The sequence below is a fragment of the Suncus etruscus genome, chromosome 1 (assembly GCF_024139225.1).
Source record: "Suncus etruscus isolate mSunEtr1 chromosome 1, mSunEtr1.pri.cur, whole genome shotgun sequence".
NCBI classification, from domain to species: Eukaryota; Metazoa; Chordata; class Mammalia; order Eulipotyphla; family Soricidae; genus Suncus; species Suncus etruscus.
The window spans coordinates 165,726,305-165,740,272 of record NC_064848.1 but is presented as its reverse complement, the minus strand read 5'-3'; the positions used below and the strand labels follow the sequence as shown (position 1 = coordinate 165,740,272).

The window sequence follows — 13,968 nt, the reverse complement described above, 5'->3', positions numbered from 1 at the left end:
CTTTATCTGCCCCCTTGTGGAAAGACCTAAAAATGGTAAATTGGCCTATTAAGTAGATAAATTCATAAAATTATCAGAAATTTGCTGATATTTTTGAAAGCTCTTCCCTTCTTCCTCCTTTTCTCCTTCTCTTCTTCCTCCTCCCTTCCTTCTCTCTCCTTCCTCCTTTCTCTTTCTCCTTTCTCATCCTTCACAGTGCTTACTCCTGGCTCTGTGCTAAAGGATCATTGCTGGACAACATAGATAGTCATATGTGGATGGTACTGAAGATAAAACCCAGATCATCCACATGTAAGGCAAATGCCTTGCCCATTATACTTTAACCCCAGCTTTCATTTTTATTAATTTTTTTTGTTTGTTTGTTTTTTGGGTCACACCCAGCAGCGCTCAGGGGTTACTCCTGGCTCTACACTCAGAAATTGCTTCTGGCAGGCTCTCGGGGGACCATATGGGATGCCGGGATTCGAACCACCTTCCTTCTGATGCAAGGCAAACACCCTACCTCCATGCTATCTCCAGCCCCTTCATTGACTAATTCTTTAGTAATTACACAAGGGAGCCTTTTTGGTGGTTATTTTATTTGTTTGTTTGTCTGTTTTTTTTTTTTTGCTAGGGGCTCACCCGTCAGTACTGGGGGCCATTGACTCCTGGCTGTGTTTGGAATCAAATCTGGGATTCCTACTTATATAAAGCTCAGTTCTAGTCCTTTAAGCTATCTTTTCAAATCCCTATGGGAGACTTTGCATTTTCCTTTTTTTCTTTTTTCTTTTTTGGTTTTTGGGCCACACCCGGTGACTCTCAAGGGTTACTCCTGGCTGTGTGCTCAGAAATTCTCCTGGCTTGAGGGACCATATGGGACACTGGGGGATCAAACCACAGTCCATCCTAGGTCAGCCACATGCAAGGCAAGCACCCTACCAATGCTCCACTGCTCCGGTCCCTAGACTTTGCATTTTTCAAAGAAAGAGACTGTCAGGACGGACAGTGTTTTGAATCCCAGCATTACCATATGGTCCCCCAAGCCTGTCAGGAGTGACCCAAAAACCAAAACCAAAAGAAATGTATGTAGTAGACATGGGTTTGATACTAGCACTGAATATAGTCCTCCAAGCCCTTAACACAGAGCCCAGAACAGCTCCTAAGTAGTACTGGGTGGGTTTGACTCCAATGTTATAACCAACAAACAAGAAAAGCCCAGAGAGGTATTATTGTTGTAACAGGTGTGGCCCAAAAACGAAAACCAATGGTAACGCTTACATTACTGTTTAGTGACTGGGCTAGAATTCAAATTGGGGTCAGATATCAGATCCTGTGTTTCAAGCACAACCACTGTTTCTTTTCACATGTAAATAGAAGTTCTACTGTGTATTGCACCCACCTGTCTTTGGCTTTTTTGAGAGGTGGGTGCTGAAGGATCTAACGCAGAACCTCTCATGTACAGGGCAAGTTCTCTACTGTTGGCCCATATCCCTTTTCAAAATAGAAGCATAAATAGGGACAGAAAAGTTCAGATTCTGGCCATTTCTTCTACCTGTTCCTGGAATAGACAATTCTACATTTAACTGACTTAAACATAGAGGGGCCTTAGTTGGGAATTCCTGCTAAACTATCCTTGTGTGGAGGTCAGAATGACAGTACAGTGGGTAGAGTGTTGCCTCGTACACAGTCAACTTGGGCTGTCTCCAACATCCCATATGGTTCCTGAGCTTTCCAGGAGTGATATCTAGCAGAACCAGAAGTCAGTCCTAAGCACCGCCAGGTATGGCCCAAAGTAAATCCTGAATAAATACATAAATAAACTAGCTTTGTGCCCTACCTTGGCAGACTCTGCCAAACCCATTATCTTTGAACAGTAACTAGCAACTGACGTGCTTCCTGTTGACAGAACATTTCTCTACTTAGGAGACCTCTTGATCTTCATAATTCTGTGAGATAAGACTGCAAGTCTCATCCATCAGGCAGTTAGGCCAGTGCTTCTCAACTAAAATGGGAGCTACAGTAAAATGTAACTCCTTGGGGCCAGAGAAATAGTACATCAACTACAGATTTTGTCTTGCACATGGCCAACCTGAGGTCAATCTGACACATCCCAGAGGGTCCCCAAGCCTTGCCAGGAGTAATTTCTCAGTGCTGAGCCAGAAGTAACCCCTGAGTATCAATGGGTGTGCCCAAAAACCAAAAATAAATAAATGTATTGCCCCTGAAACCAGAGAAATAATACAGAGGGTAAGGCATATGCCTTGTATATAGTTGACCCCAATTTCCCAAATGCTCCACTGAACCAGGAATGACCCTGGGTGCAGAGCCAAGAGTAAGTTCCGGGGGCCGGAGAGATAGCACAGCGGTAAGGCGTTTGCCTTACATGTGTAAGGTCGCTGGTTCAAATCCCGGCATCCCATATGGTCCCCCGAGCCTGCCAGGGGTGATTTCTGAGCATAGAGCCAGGAATAACCCCTGAGCATAGCCGGGTGTGACCCAAAAAAAAAAGAAAAGAGTAAGTTCCGGCATAAGTGTGACCCCCAAAATAAAAATTGGGGCTGGAGCGGTGGTGCAAGCGGTAGGGCTTTTGCCTTGCACACACTAACCTAGGACAGACCGTGGTTCAATCCCCTGGTGTCCATATGGTCCTCCAAGCAAGGAGTGATTTCTGAGCAAATAGCCTGGAATAAACCCCTGAGCGTCACTTGGTGTGGCACCCCCCCAATCAAATATGTCCTCTCCAGCAAGGACAAAGATAATAGGGAAGTGGGACAGGGATATTTAACATAAAATAATGTCTGGAGATAGAATACAGCAGTAGGGAACTTGCCTTGCTCAACCAGCCCTAGTTTGTTTCCTGAGCACAAAGCCAGGAGTTGATCCTGATCACCAATGAATGTGGCTTAAAAAATCAATCAATAAATAATAACGCCAGGGCTGGGGAAATAGCTCAAAGTGCTGGAGCACATACTTTGCTTGTAGGAGCCCCAGAAGCAACTCCTTCCCTGGAATGGTCCAAAAAACCAAAAACAAAGAGAAGGACCCACTCTGATTGAATTCTTTAATTGGCCCCTTGATCACTGCTGTGGAGAGAGAACAAGAGAATTTATCCATGTGAATGGCCCCTTCTATACTCTTTTTTTTTTTTTTTTTTTGTGGTTTTTGGGTCACACCCGGCAGTGCTCAGGGGTTATTCCTGGCTTCACACTCAGAAATTGCTCCTGGCAGGCACGGGGGACCATATGGGACGCCGGGATTCGAACTGATGACCTCCTGCATGAAAGGCAAACACCTTACCTCCATGCTATCTCTCCGGCCCCCCCTTCTATACTCTTGAAGAGTCCAGGCTCTTTGTCTCTGCTAGTAAAAATCCACCTGATGCTGGAAATTACTTGGAACAAAGGAACTCTTGTTAGTCAACAAGCCACTGTGGGGGTCAGAGCGGAGGCACAAGCGGTACGGCCTTTGCCTTGTATGCGCTAACCTAGGACGGACCACGGTTCGATCTCTTGGCATCCCATATGGTCCCCCAAGCCAGGAGCGATTTCTGAGCGTATAGTCAGGCATAACCCCTGAGCGTCACGGAGTGTGGCCCAAAAAAAGCAAACAACAACAAAAAAGCCACTGTGGGGGCCGGGCGGTGGTGCTAGAGGTAAGGTGCCTGCGCTAGCCTAGGACGGACTGCGGTTCGATCCCCCAGCGTCCCATATGGTCCCTCAAGCCAGGAGCGACTTCTGAGTGCATAGCCAGGAGTAACCCCTGAGCGTCACCGTGTGTGGCCCAAAAAGAAAAAAAAAAAAAAAAGCCACTGTGCCATTCATTCTTCCATAGCCTTCAAAAAGGAAATATGCCAGTATGGAGAGATGTCCAGGGTCAGATCTCGACTTCCTATCTGAACTAAAACCCAGCAGCTTTGGATTCCCAGCACTGAGACACAGAGATTTTGTCGGGGAGGTGGCAGACTTCAGAATGACTGACCGGGCAGCTGTCGTGGAATTCTGGTTTCTTATACCAGTGATTCTAGATTTTGTTGTAGGAAGTTCTTAAAACTCAAAACTAACTCACTCACTCACTCACTCACTCACTCACTCACTCACTCACTCACTCACTCACTCACTCACTCACTCACTCTTTTTGAAGCCTGGAGCTATGGAGTGTCAGTAGCTCCTGAGGGCCTCTCCCTTCTCTCTTGCCCTCACATATCACTCACTTTTCCAAGGTCTTCTCTTCATTAGCCATCTTACAAAACACTTTATCAATGAAACACTTGGGTTTTTTTCCTTTTTACAGTAGCAGGGGATCAAACGAAGGACCTCACACATGGATGCATCTGTTCTTTACTCAGTAAATATCACCAGCTCATAAAATGTGTTGGCTTACTTGCTCTGTTCTCAGCATTGAGCCAGTATTTGAAAGTGCAAACCTTTTCCTTGCTGTGCCTTTTTTCACTAAGTTCTGCCTTGATGCATTTGGAGGTGAATCTCTCTGCCCCTCTTGGATTCGAGCTTTCTTTTTCTGCTTCTGAAAACAGCAGTTTCCAGCACTTCCTGCCAGCTAGCCAGCAGTGTGCCCAAACAGGGCCATCATGCCCTTCCTCCCAGCATACACTGGCCCCATTCTATTAAGGTGACGCCAGTTAAGTTTGCTTAGAACGGGGTCCCCTTTCTACTGATACCACAAGCCTGGCGCTGTCATATTAGTTCTTGGACTTTCCTGACTGCCTTCTCTGCAAGGGGGCGGAGAAAGGAGGGTGTTAGTGAGCTGTGCCTAGGCTCCCAGCCAAGCCCCTGTCCCTGCCTGAAGTCCCTGCCTTGGACTTGCTCATGCAGCAGTCCTTTATTCAACACCTCCTTTGTCCATCCAGGGGCTATTTTCCCTCAGAAAGGAAAGCAGAGTAGTGCAGAGACCCCTGGAGGGAGCCCAGCACCCTTAGAGAGCTCTTGTTCTTGGAACGTTTCCCTCTGACTGGAAGCCTGACATCCGCTGCTGCAGCCCCCCTTTGGGAAGCAACTGGAGATGGGAACAAAGAGACGTTAACATTAATGAGGCACTTGGAGTGAGCATTTCCGCAGTCCCCAAAGGAAGACAGGGTTTTTTCCCTCTTTCATTTTGGAAAGTTGACAACGACAGGGGCCAAATACAGACTATTTTTGGTTCTCATGACTTAAAGATTCTCTGAGTCCTTTCTTCTCAGTTCCCTTGCTACAGCCTTGTCATTATTGTCACCACCACCACCCCCAACCCACCACCCCCAGGAAATGAAGAAAGACTTCTGATCTCTACACAGCCAGCACAGAGTAAGCTATACACAGAAGCGAACTTGTGAGATCAAGACAAGGAGGGCTATTGGCAGCTTAGTTCTTGCTCCTGAGAAAGAAGCATCCTGTGCTCCACAGCAGGCTGCCCACCCAGTAGGCATGGTGCTCCAGCTGCCCTGGCAAGAGAGCAAATGCCACTGGTCCCTGCAGATATACCTCCACTTTGCATAGTGCCTCAGGGAAAGGACTGAGTAGCCACAGAGCACCCTTTGCTTAAAACCTTGTTTGCATGCTCAGGTTCTCCTCTGCGACAGGCAGGCTGGGTTGAAAGCAGAGGACTTAGAGGAAGGGAAGAGTAAGGAAAGCTGAGGCATGGAGCATCCATATTGGAAAGCTTGAAAAGCCTTCTCTTTTTTTTTTTTTTTTTTTTTTTTTGGGGGGGGTCACACCTGGCAGCACTCAGGGGTTACTCCTGGCTCTTCGCTCAGAAATCGCTCCTGGCAGGCTCAGGGAACCATATGGGATGCCAGAATTCGAACCACCATCCTTCTGGATGCAAGGCAAACACCCTACCTCCATGCTATCTCTCCAGCCCGGAAAAGCCTTCTCTTTTTAGTTATTTTGAGTTTTGCGGCCAGGGATCACTCCTGGTGGGTTTGGAAGACAATATAGGTTGCGGGGGATTGAACCCATATCAACCAAGGCAAGCATGCTATCTGCTGTTTGTTCTGTCTTCCCCCTTCTCTCTTTCTCTCTCTCCCCTCTCCCTCTCCCTCCTTCCCTACCCCTCCCTCCCTCTCCCTCCCTCCCTCTCTCTCCCTCTCTCCCTCCCGCCCTCTCCCTCTCTCTCCTCTCTCTCCCTCTCTCTCTCCCTCTTTCTCTCCTCTCTCCCCTTCTCCCTCCCTTTTTGGGAAGAGAGGGTTGTTTGGGTAAACTCACTGTGTTCAGGAGTTACACTTGATCTGCACTCAGAGCCACTCCCAGCGGGCTCAGGGATGCCAGGGATCAAACCCAAACTTGTCCACATACATGGCAGATGCCTCCCCTCTCCACTGTACTGTTCAGCTCCCAGTCTTAATTTAAGGTCTGAGTAAGCATTGTGCATTGGGTTTAGCAGGGGTCTCAAACTCAATTTACCTGGGGGCCGCAGGAGGCAAAGTCGGGGTGATCCTTGAGTGCAAAGTCAGTAGTAAGCCTTGAACATTGGGGGGTGTGACCCAAACAACTAAAACAAAATAAAACATAAAAAGATTCCTTTATTTAGGGCAGGGCCACAAAATGTTGTACGGAGGGCTGCAAACGGCCCGTGGGCCATGAGTTTGAGACCCCTGGTTTACAAGGTGGTGAGAGAGACAGAGAGGGCAGGATGTGTGAGAGGATATCCTGGGTATCGTGGGTTCCTGCCCTGAATTGCCTTTTTTTTCTGGGGCCTTTCTCTTTCTAATCTCCCTCTGCCTATTTCCCTCCTGAGCCCTTATCACTGTATCACTCCCTCTCCTGTCCCTAGCACTGGCTGGCAGGAACTTAGGAGGGTGGTAAGAATTCTTGATTATCTCTGTGGAAACTGGCCATCTTGTCACATTCCACCATCCACCATTGAGGACTTGGAAAGTTTCTCTGCTGTTCTGATCTTTAGTGACCTTGTTTGTCATATAGTCTGGGTCAGACCTTTTTTTTTTTTTTTTTTTTTTTTTTTGGTTTTTGGGCCACACCCGGTGATGCTCAGGGGTTACTCCTGGCTATGTGCTCAGAAGTCGCTCCCGGCTTGGGGGACCATATGGGACACCGGGGGATCGAACCGCGGTCCGTCCAAGGCTAGTGCAGGCAAGGCAGGCACCTTACCTCTTGCGCCACCACCCGGCCCCGTGGGTCAGATTTTTCCTGAAGCAGTGGCCGGGAGTCTGCTCCTCACACAAGCCCAGCCCAGGACAAAGCTCAATATTGCAGCGCTTGTTCCATGATGTCTGAGGCTGGGTCAAGCAAAGACAGGATTGGCACCTTAGCTCTCCCTGCTCCCCCTACGCAGGCTCCTCAGAAGAGGACTCTAGGAAGGCTGGTTGGCTTGGCACTGATGCGCCCCCTCTCCTTCTTTGCTCTCCTTCCCCTTCTCTCTCTCTAGGGGACACTACACAGAAAATGAGAACTGCTCACTATCCTACCCCAGCCGAATTGGACGCGTATGCTAAGAAGGTCGCAAACAACCCACTGACTATAAAAATCTTCCCCAACAGTGTGAAGGTTCCCCAGCGGAAACACGTTCGTCGTACTGTGAACGGCCTCGACACATCAGCCCAGCGCTACAGTCCCTATCCGGCCCAGGCTGCCGCCAAGGCAGGCCTGCTTGCCATTGTCAAAGTGCCAGCCAAAAGCATACTCAAGGACTTTGACGGCACCCGAGCTCGGTTGCTCCCTGAGGCCATCATGAACCCCCCAGTGGCCCCCTATGCTACTGTGGCACCCAGCACTTTAGCCCACCCCCAGGCCCAGGCTCTGGCCCGCCAGCAGGCCCTGCAGCACGCACAGACCCTGGCCCATGCCCCTCCCCAGACGCTGCAGCACCCTCAGGGTATCCCGCCGCCCCAGGCCCTGGCCCACCCTCAGAGCCTCCAGCAGCCTCAGGGCCTGGGCCACCCTCAGCCGATGGCCCCCAGCCAGGGCCTGGTCCACCCGCAGGCCCTGTCTCACCAGGCTCTCCAGCACCCCCCCAACCCCTTGTTGCACGGAGGTCGGAAGATGCCAGACTCAGATGCCCCCCCGAATGTGACCGTGTCTACCTCAACTATTCCCCTTTCCATGGCGGCCACCCTGCAGCACAGCCAGCCCCCGGACCTGAGCAGCATCGTGCACCAGATCAACCAGTTTTGCCAGACGAGGGCAGGCATCAGCACTACCTCAGTGTGCGAGGGCCAGATCGCCAACCCCAGCCCCATTAGTCGCAGTCTGCTCATCAATGCAAGCACGCGGGTGTCGACCCACAGCGTCCCCACACCAATGCCTTCTTGTGTGGTCAATCCCATGGAGCACACCCAGGCGGCCACGGCCGCTTTGCCGGCCACAGGCCCTGTCAACCTGCCCACTGGCATCTCTCGCGCCCCCACTGGCTACCCTAGCGACCTCAAGCCAGTTGCCTGGAACCAGCACCAGCTGGCCCACTTGCAACAGATGTGCAGTGAGGCTGGTGGGACACCGGTCCCCGGCTTGACAGGCAAGCATGCGGCAGGACGCGAGTTGGCAGGGTCCGGCTTTGTGGGCAAGGCCCCTGCCTACCCGCAGGAGCTCTGCCTGGCACAGTCCTTCCATCTGAAGCCAACTGTGGAGAAACCAACCCCATCCCCACCAGTCAACGGCCTGGCAGCCCCACTGGCCTACCCCAATGGCCACTACTTCCAACCCCTGTGGAACAACATTCTGCCCACTCCCAATAGCGACAGCTCGGGGTCTCAGGACCTCGCTATGCCATTCCATGGTGGGCAGCCCACGGGTGCACCCCTCGACTGTGCGGCAGCTGCTGGGGCCCATTACCGAGCTGCAGGGACCGGGGGCGGTCCAGTGGCGAGCCAGAACAGCTTGATGCCAACAGTGGATTACCTAAGTGGGGATTTTCAGCAGGCCTGCTTTCGAGAACAGAGCCTGGCCATGCTGAGCAAGGCCCACCGAGCCCCTGGCAGCCGAGCCCCTGATCCCACAGATAGTCGGAGTCTTCATATTCAGCATCCTGGGTACAGATAGGGAGCCCAGGTGCCGCCCTCTATGAGCCACACATCACACATCACCCCTCTAGATTTAGTCCACTTTTGAGTAATTGGGTAGTTTGAAAGTTTCATTGCTCCAATGTGATCATGCTTAGATGTCTAAGAAAGGGAATTTGGTGGGATCTGCTTGAGGTCAGAGGGGGACCCTCTGTGCTCTCACCCTCCCCCCACCACCCCTGTAGCTTTGGGTTTATGTTAGGGTCTGACCCCAACCCCAGGCTCACTCACCTCTCTGCTGCCTGCTTCTCTGTCAGCCCCGCCACCACCTCCTTTATTTCCCAGGACCTCTGTCTCCTTCCCTGGGAAACCCTCAGTGAGGGAGTGCTAGACTCCAACCCCCTAAATTAGGCCTGCCTCTTTCTCTTTGGAACTAAAAAGCCAGACTTCCCAAGTGCTCTGGAAGAGAATTCCTTATTTTCCCAAAGACCTCAAATCAAAACTGACCCAGTTCGCATTTCTGCATCTCTCTGTCCTCAAGGTTCCTTTACATCTCTGTGGATCCCAGAGCCACTGCACTTGTCCTTGCCATATACTGAACTCAAGGGCACCCTGCAGGCACCTGACATAGCCTTGAGACCTGGGGAGAAGAGTTTGTCTTTGTATTGGCATCTTGGTTCCTGAATCCCTTTTTCTTCTCTAAAGAAATGCAGTGTCCGTGTAATAGGCCCAGAATCCCTTTCTCACCGTTGCCTCTTTCCTAACTCACCTGTTGCTCTCATCCCCCCACCCACCTCAAAAAGAAAAAAACAAAAAGAAAAAGAACAAAAATGAAATAAAATAAGAAAAAAGATGTTACTTGAGGAATTGGTAGGTAAGGGATGATCACATTGGAGTTTGGAGTTTAAACACCAAAAAAAAAAGTTGAAATGCATTCGGTTCTCTACACTGGCTAGGAATATTGCTCTACACTGTAAGTTTTTGATGTCATGTTTCTGTACGAATGTAGTGTGAGTTGAGTAGCATTGTGCGTGAGTGGCCCCACAGGTACATTGACCCGCTAGACACCTCCTTTCACAGCCTCCCCCCCAGTTTTAATGAAGAAAGATAGGAGGGGGGGTGGGGAAACACAAAGCCTTAAGCTCTTAAATTCTTCCTTGACCCAGTGGGCATGATTCTTAGCGCTGGGGATGGGCCTGCTGTGGAAACAGCCCCTCCTGCCCCTGCCCATTGGTCCACACTCCATGTGGCTTCTGCCCTAGTGATGGTTCCTTGGCTAGAAATGGAAAACTTTGCTGTAATCTTAAACTTAGGTATTGTTTGGTTGTGATTCTTTAACTCTCATCTTCTGTTTAAGATGCATAATTGGGCTTAAAACAAACAAACAAACAAAAAACCAAACAACCAAATATGCCCTACCCTTCCTCTTGTCTCTGGAGAATGTGAGCTGATGTTCTTATTTAAACTTTTGCGTTTTGTTTACTATGTTATCCACTGTTCTTTAGCCAGAAATTCTCTAGTGATCTGAAGCGATGTGACTGAAGACCAGTTTTTATATTATGTGTTGGCAAGTTGCCTTATATTTAAAAAGAGGAAAGAAAAAAATGCCTGATTGTGTTATGCCAAATGATAGCAACATGCAGTCCTAATTTATTGTTGCCAGTAGTTTTCCTGCTGTCTGAACACTGGTACCTCCCTGCCCTGGAGCCCAGGGGCACCTGCAGCTTCCGGTGCTCAGCTTGCTCCCTGCACCTTGGTGCTGGCCGCCCTCCCACCTCGGGGGCCCCTGCCACCTCTTGCTTGTCTTGAGTTAAATTTGCAGAGCACCCACTATCTGCCCTTTTTTCTTGCTTGAACTCCTAGCCAGATATTCTTGCGGAATTTTTTTTTCCAATGCCTCTCCCCAAGAGGTGAGCTACCACATTAGAAAAATTGGAACAGGCACCATCTTGGGGCTTCAAATCAAACAACCTCAAACCTGTCTCTTCCTGTGTAGGGGTGCAAGTCTCTGAAGCTCTTACTCCCACCCCTAGTCTGCATGGAAAATGTACTGTGACACCCGCCCTATCTCCCCCCCCCCCCCAATTTCCTCACCATTGGTGTGAGGTGTTTCCTAGTATACCCAAAGCCCCTCTCCTCTGCCAGCCAACCCCTAACCAGCAATAAGGGTCCAAGCCAGGGCCTCCTGTCCACACTCCCCACCTCCATCCCACATGTCCCTAGGGAACACCGGATCCCCTGCTGTCCACATACTGTAGCATTCATTCTCCATCTCCCTCACCTTCTCACCTGTGGTGGTTTATGGGTGTGATGGGGTTTTTAAGATTATTATAAATCAGTAAAAAAGAAAAAAACACTTGGATCTTGTCCTATTCGTTTAATGCTGTGAATATTTGAGGAACTTTTCATAATGGTTTCTGACTTTACTGGAAGGGAAGTTGTTTCTTTTAACTGAGGCCCCCTGAAAGGTATTGTGTGTGCCCTGTGACGCCTGCCAACCTCAACTCTAGGCAGGTGTCGTGCCTGATGGGAGGAAAAAGTCAACAGGACTTCTAGGGGCCTGGCAGGATTTCCTAGGTAAGTATGGTTTGCTGGTCTTCACTGCAGGGCCAGGACTAATGAGAAATAAGGAGCTCTGCCATGCCAATTGGTAGATGACCAAACTTCTTTCCCCCACTTCTAACGCTATTGAATTGCAGATACACGGACAAGTGGCAGTACCATGGGAACTGGCTGGCCTGAGTCTTGTTCGTTGCATATTGGAGAATATACCCATTTTAATCTTTAGAGGGAAAAGTCTAGAATTATGTTGTTTACTCCACCTCACCCCCACATTGCCAAGCAAGAGCGAAGATAAAATGGATAGCACAACAGTAGGGCGTTTGGTTGACCCAGGAGAGAGAGTGGTTCAATTCCCTGTATGCCATATGGTACCTCGAGCCTGACGGGAGTGATTTACGAGCGCAGAGCTGGGAGTAACCGGAGTGTCGCTGGATGTGAACAAAAAAAACCAACTCCCCAGGCCAGAGTGGTATCGAAATGATAGGGTGTTTGCCTTGCACGTGGCTGACCCAAGATGAACCGGGTTTGATCACTGGCATCCCATATGATCCTCTGAGCCAGAAGTGATTTATTTCTGAGCACAGAGCCTGGAATAGGCTGAGCGCCTCCAGTTGTGACCCACCCATCCCCAAAATTCTCCCCAGGTGACAGCAATAGTACAGCGAGTAAGGTGTTTGCCTTGCACATGGCCTAATATTGTCCCTGAGCTTGACAGCTATAATTTCTGAGTGCAAATTATAAGTAACTGAGTGCCACTGGGTGTGGCCCAAAAAACAAAACTCCCCATAGGGCCAGAGTATATGCTTTTAATGTAACTGACACAGGTTTTAAACCTGGCATTCTTTATGGTCCTCTGAGTACCGCCAAGAAAGTATTCCAGAGTGCAAAACCAGGAGAAAATGGACACAGCTGGGTATGGAACCAACTCCCAACACATTTTTTTTTCTTTTTTTGGTTTTTGGGCCACACCTGGTGACGCTCAGGGGTTACTCCTGGCTATGCGCTCAGAAGTCGCTCCTGGCTTGGGGGAATCATATGCGGGGGATCGAACCTTGGTTCGTCCTAGGCTAGTGCTGGCAAGGCAGACACCTTACCTCTAGCGCCACCGCGCTGCCCCCCCAACACATTTCTTTAGGGTCACAGAGATAGAGCAGGGTTTAAGGTGCTTGGGTAGACCCCTGGCAGAGCATTTGGTTCTCCCAAGAAGCACCTAAGTACTCTGGTGTGATCCAAAGAGTACACCCCTACCCCCAGAAAAGTGCCCCCCCCCCAAAAAAAAAAGTACTCCCGTCTCTGGCAGGCCCTCTGTGAGGCTGGCCCTTCATCTACTTTATTCATATCATGCAATGAAAACAGGGAAAGTCAGACCTTGATGTCTGCTTCACAGTGAAGGTTTTTTTTTCTTTTGTATTTGGGCCACACCTGGAGGCGCTCGGGTGTCTCCTGGCCCCGGAACCATATGGGATGCTGGTGATCGAACCCAAGTTCGCCCTGGTCGGCTGCATGCAATGCAAGTGCCCTACTGCTGTGCTATCACTTCAGCCCCAGTGAAAGATTCTTTAGGTAGGTTCTTTGGTAGTTCAGTTTATATTTTAGTGCAAAATCTGGCCTTGCATGGGGCCAGTGATAGCACAACAGGTTATGGCATTTGCCTTGCATGCGGCTGACCCTGGTTCAGTCCTTCGCATTCCATATGGTCCCTAATTTCTGAGCATAGAGCCAGGAATATCCCTGAGTGCCACCAGGCACAAAGACAAACCTGGCCTTCCTCAAGGCCTTACATGGCCCAGGGTTCCATCTTTGGCACTGTGTGGCCTCCCTGCTACTGCTAGGTATTTCACGTGGCCTCTATATTTCTGGAAAAAACCCTCCCCAAAAGTCAAAACACGCCCTGCGCCCAAGAGCAAATTTGACTGCAAGGTGCTTGGATGAGGGCCAGGGGCTACAGCTAGCTGGTAAGGCACTTGCTGCAGCTGACCCTGGTCAGTCTGGAGTCTGCCCGGAGCGATCCCTGAACCAAGAGCTAGGAATAAGCCCAGAGCACAGCCGAGTGCAGCATACAAGACAATTTCTTTCCATAGAATGAAGGCTAGGCCTGGTTGTGGGGTCCACAGTAGGGCACCATTCCTCAGTCCACCCAGAGGCTCGGATCTATGTGATGTAAAGCCCCATCCCTGGCCCGCCATTGCACAGTCCTCCCAGCAGAGGGAGCCCGAGACGAAGGTAGGGATTCCCCGTGGAAACATGTTCTTGAGAAAAAGCCTTCGTTTCCTGTGCTGTAGAGCACACGGTTTTCTGGTGGCTTCTATTACCAGATAAACCAACTACCAAAATGACTTATCTAGTGAGGGGGTCTGCGTTCGCAGCAAGGCCGTCAGTGAGGGCTACAGCTCCCCCTAGATCTGAATCTGACCTTTTGAAGTCTGAGCCTGATGGCTGTTGCCCCAGGCTGTATCAGGCTTTGATTTCCTATCAGCTTC

General features: G+C 50.0%; 2 protein-coding genes across 2 annotated transcripts in view; one reads left to right on the top strand and one right to left on the bottom strand.

Annotated features, from left to right (window-relative positions):
- FAM222B (family with sequence similarity 222 member B) overlaps window positions 1–11,282 on the top strand; it is an 82,966-nt gene extending 71,684 nt beyond the window's left edge. The window contains exon 3 of the mRNA XM_049771733.1: window positions 7,357–11,282. Coding sequence (XP_049627690.1) covers window positions 7,357–8,966 — 1,610 coding nt within the window. The 3' untranslated portion in view covers window positions 8,967–11,282. The remainder of the gene's footprint in view (window positions 1–7,356) is intronic.
- RPL23A (ribosomal protein L23a) overlaps window positions 1–13,968 on the bottom strand; it is a 130,740-nt gene that overhangs the window by 84,377 nt on the left and 32,395 nt on the right. The gene's annotated exons all lie outside the window — the stretch shown is intronic.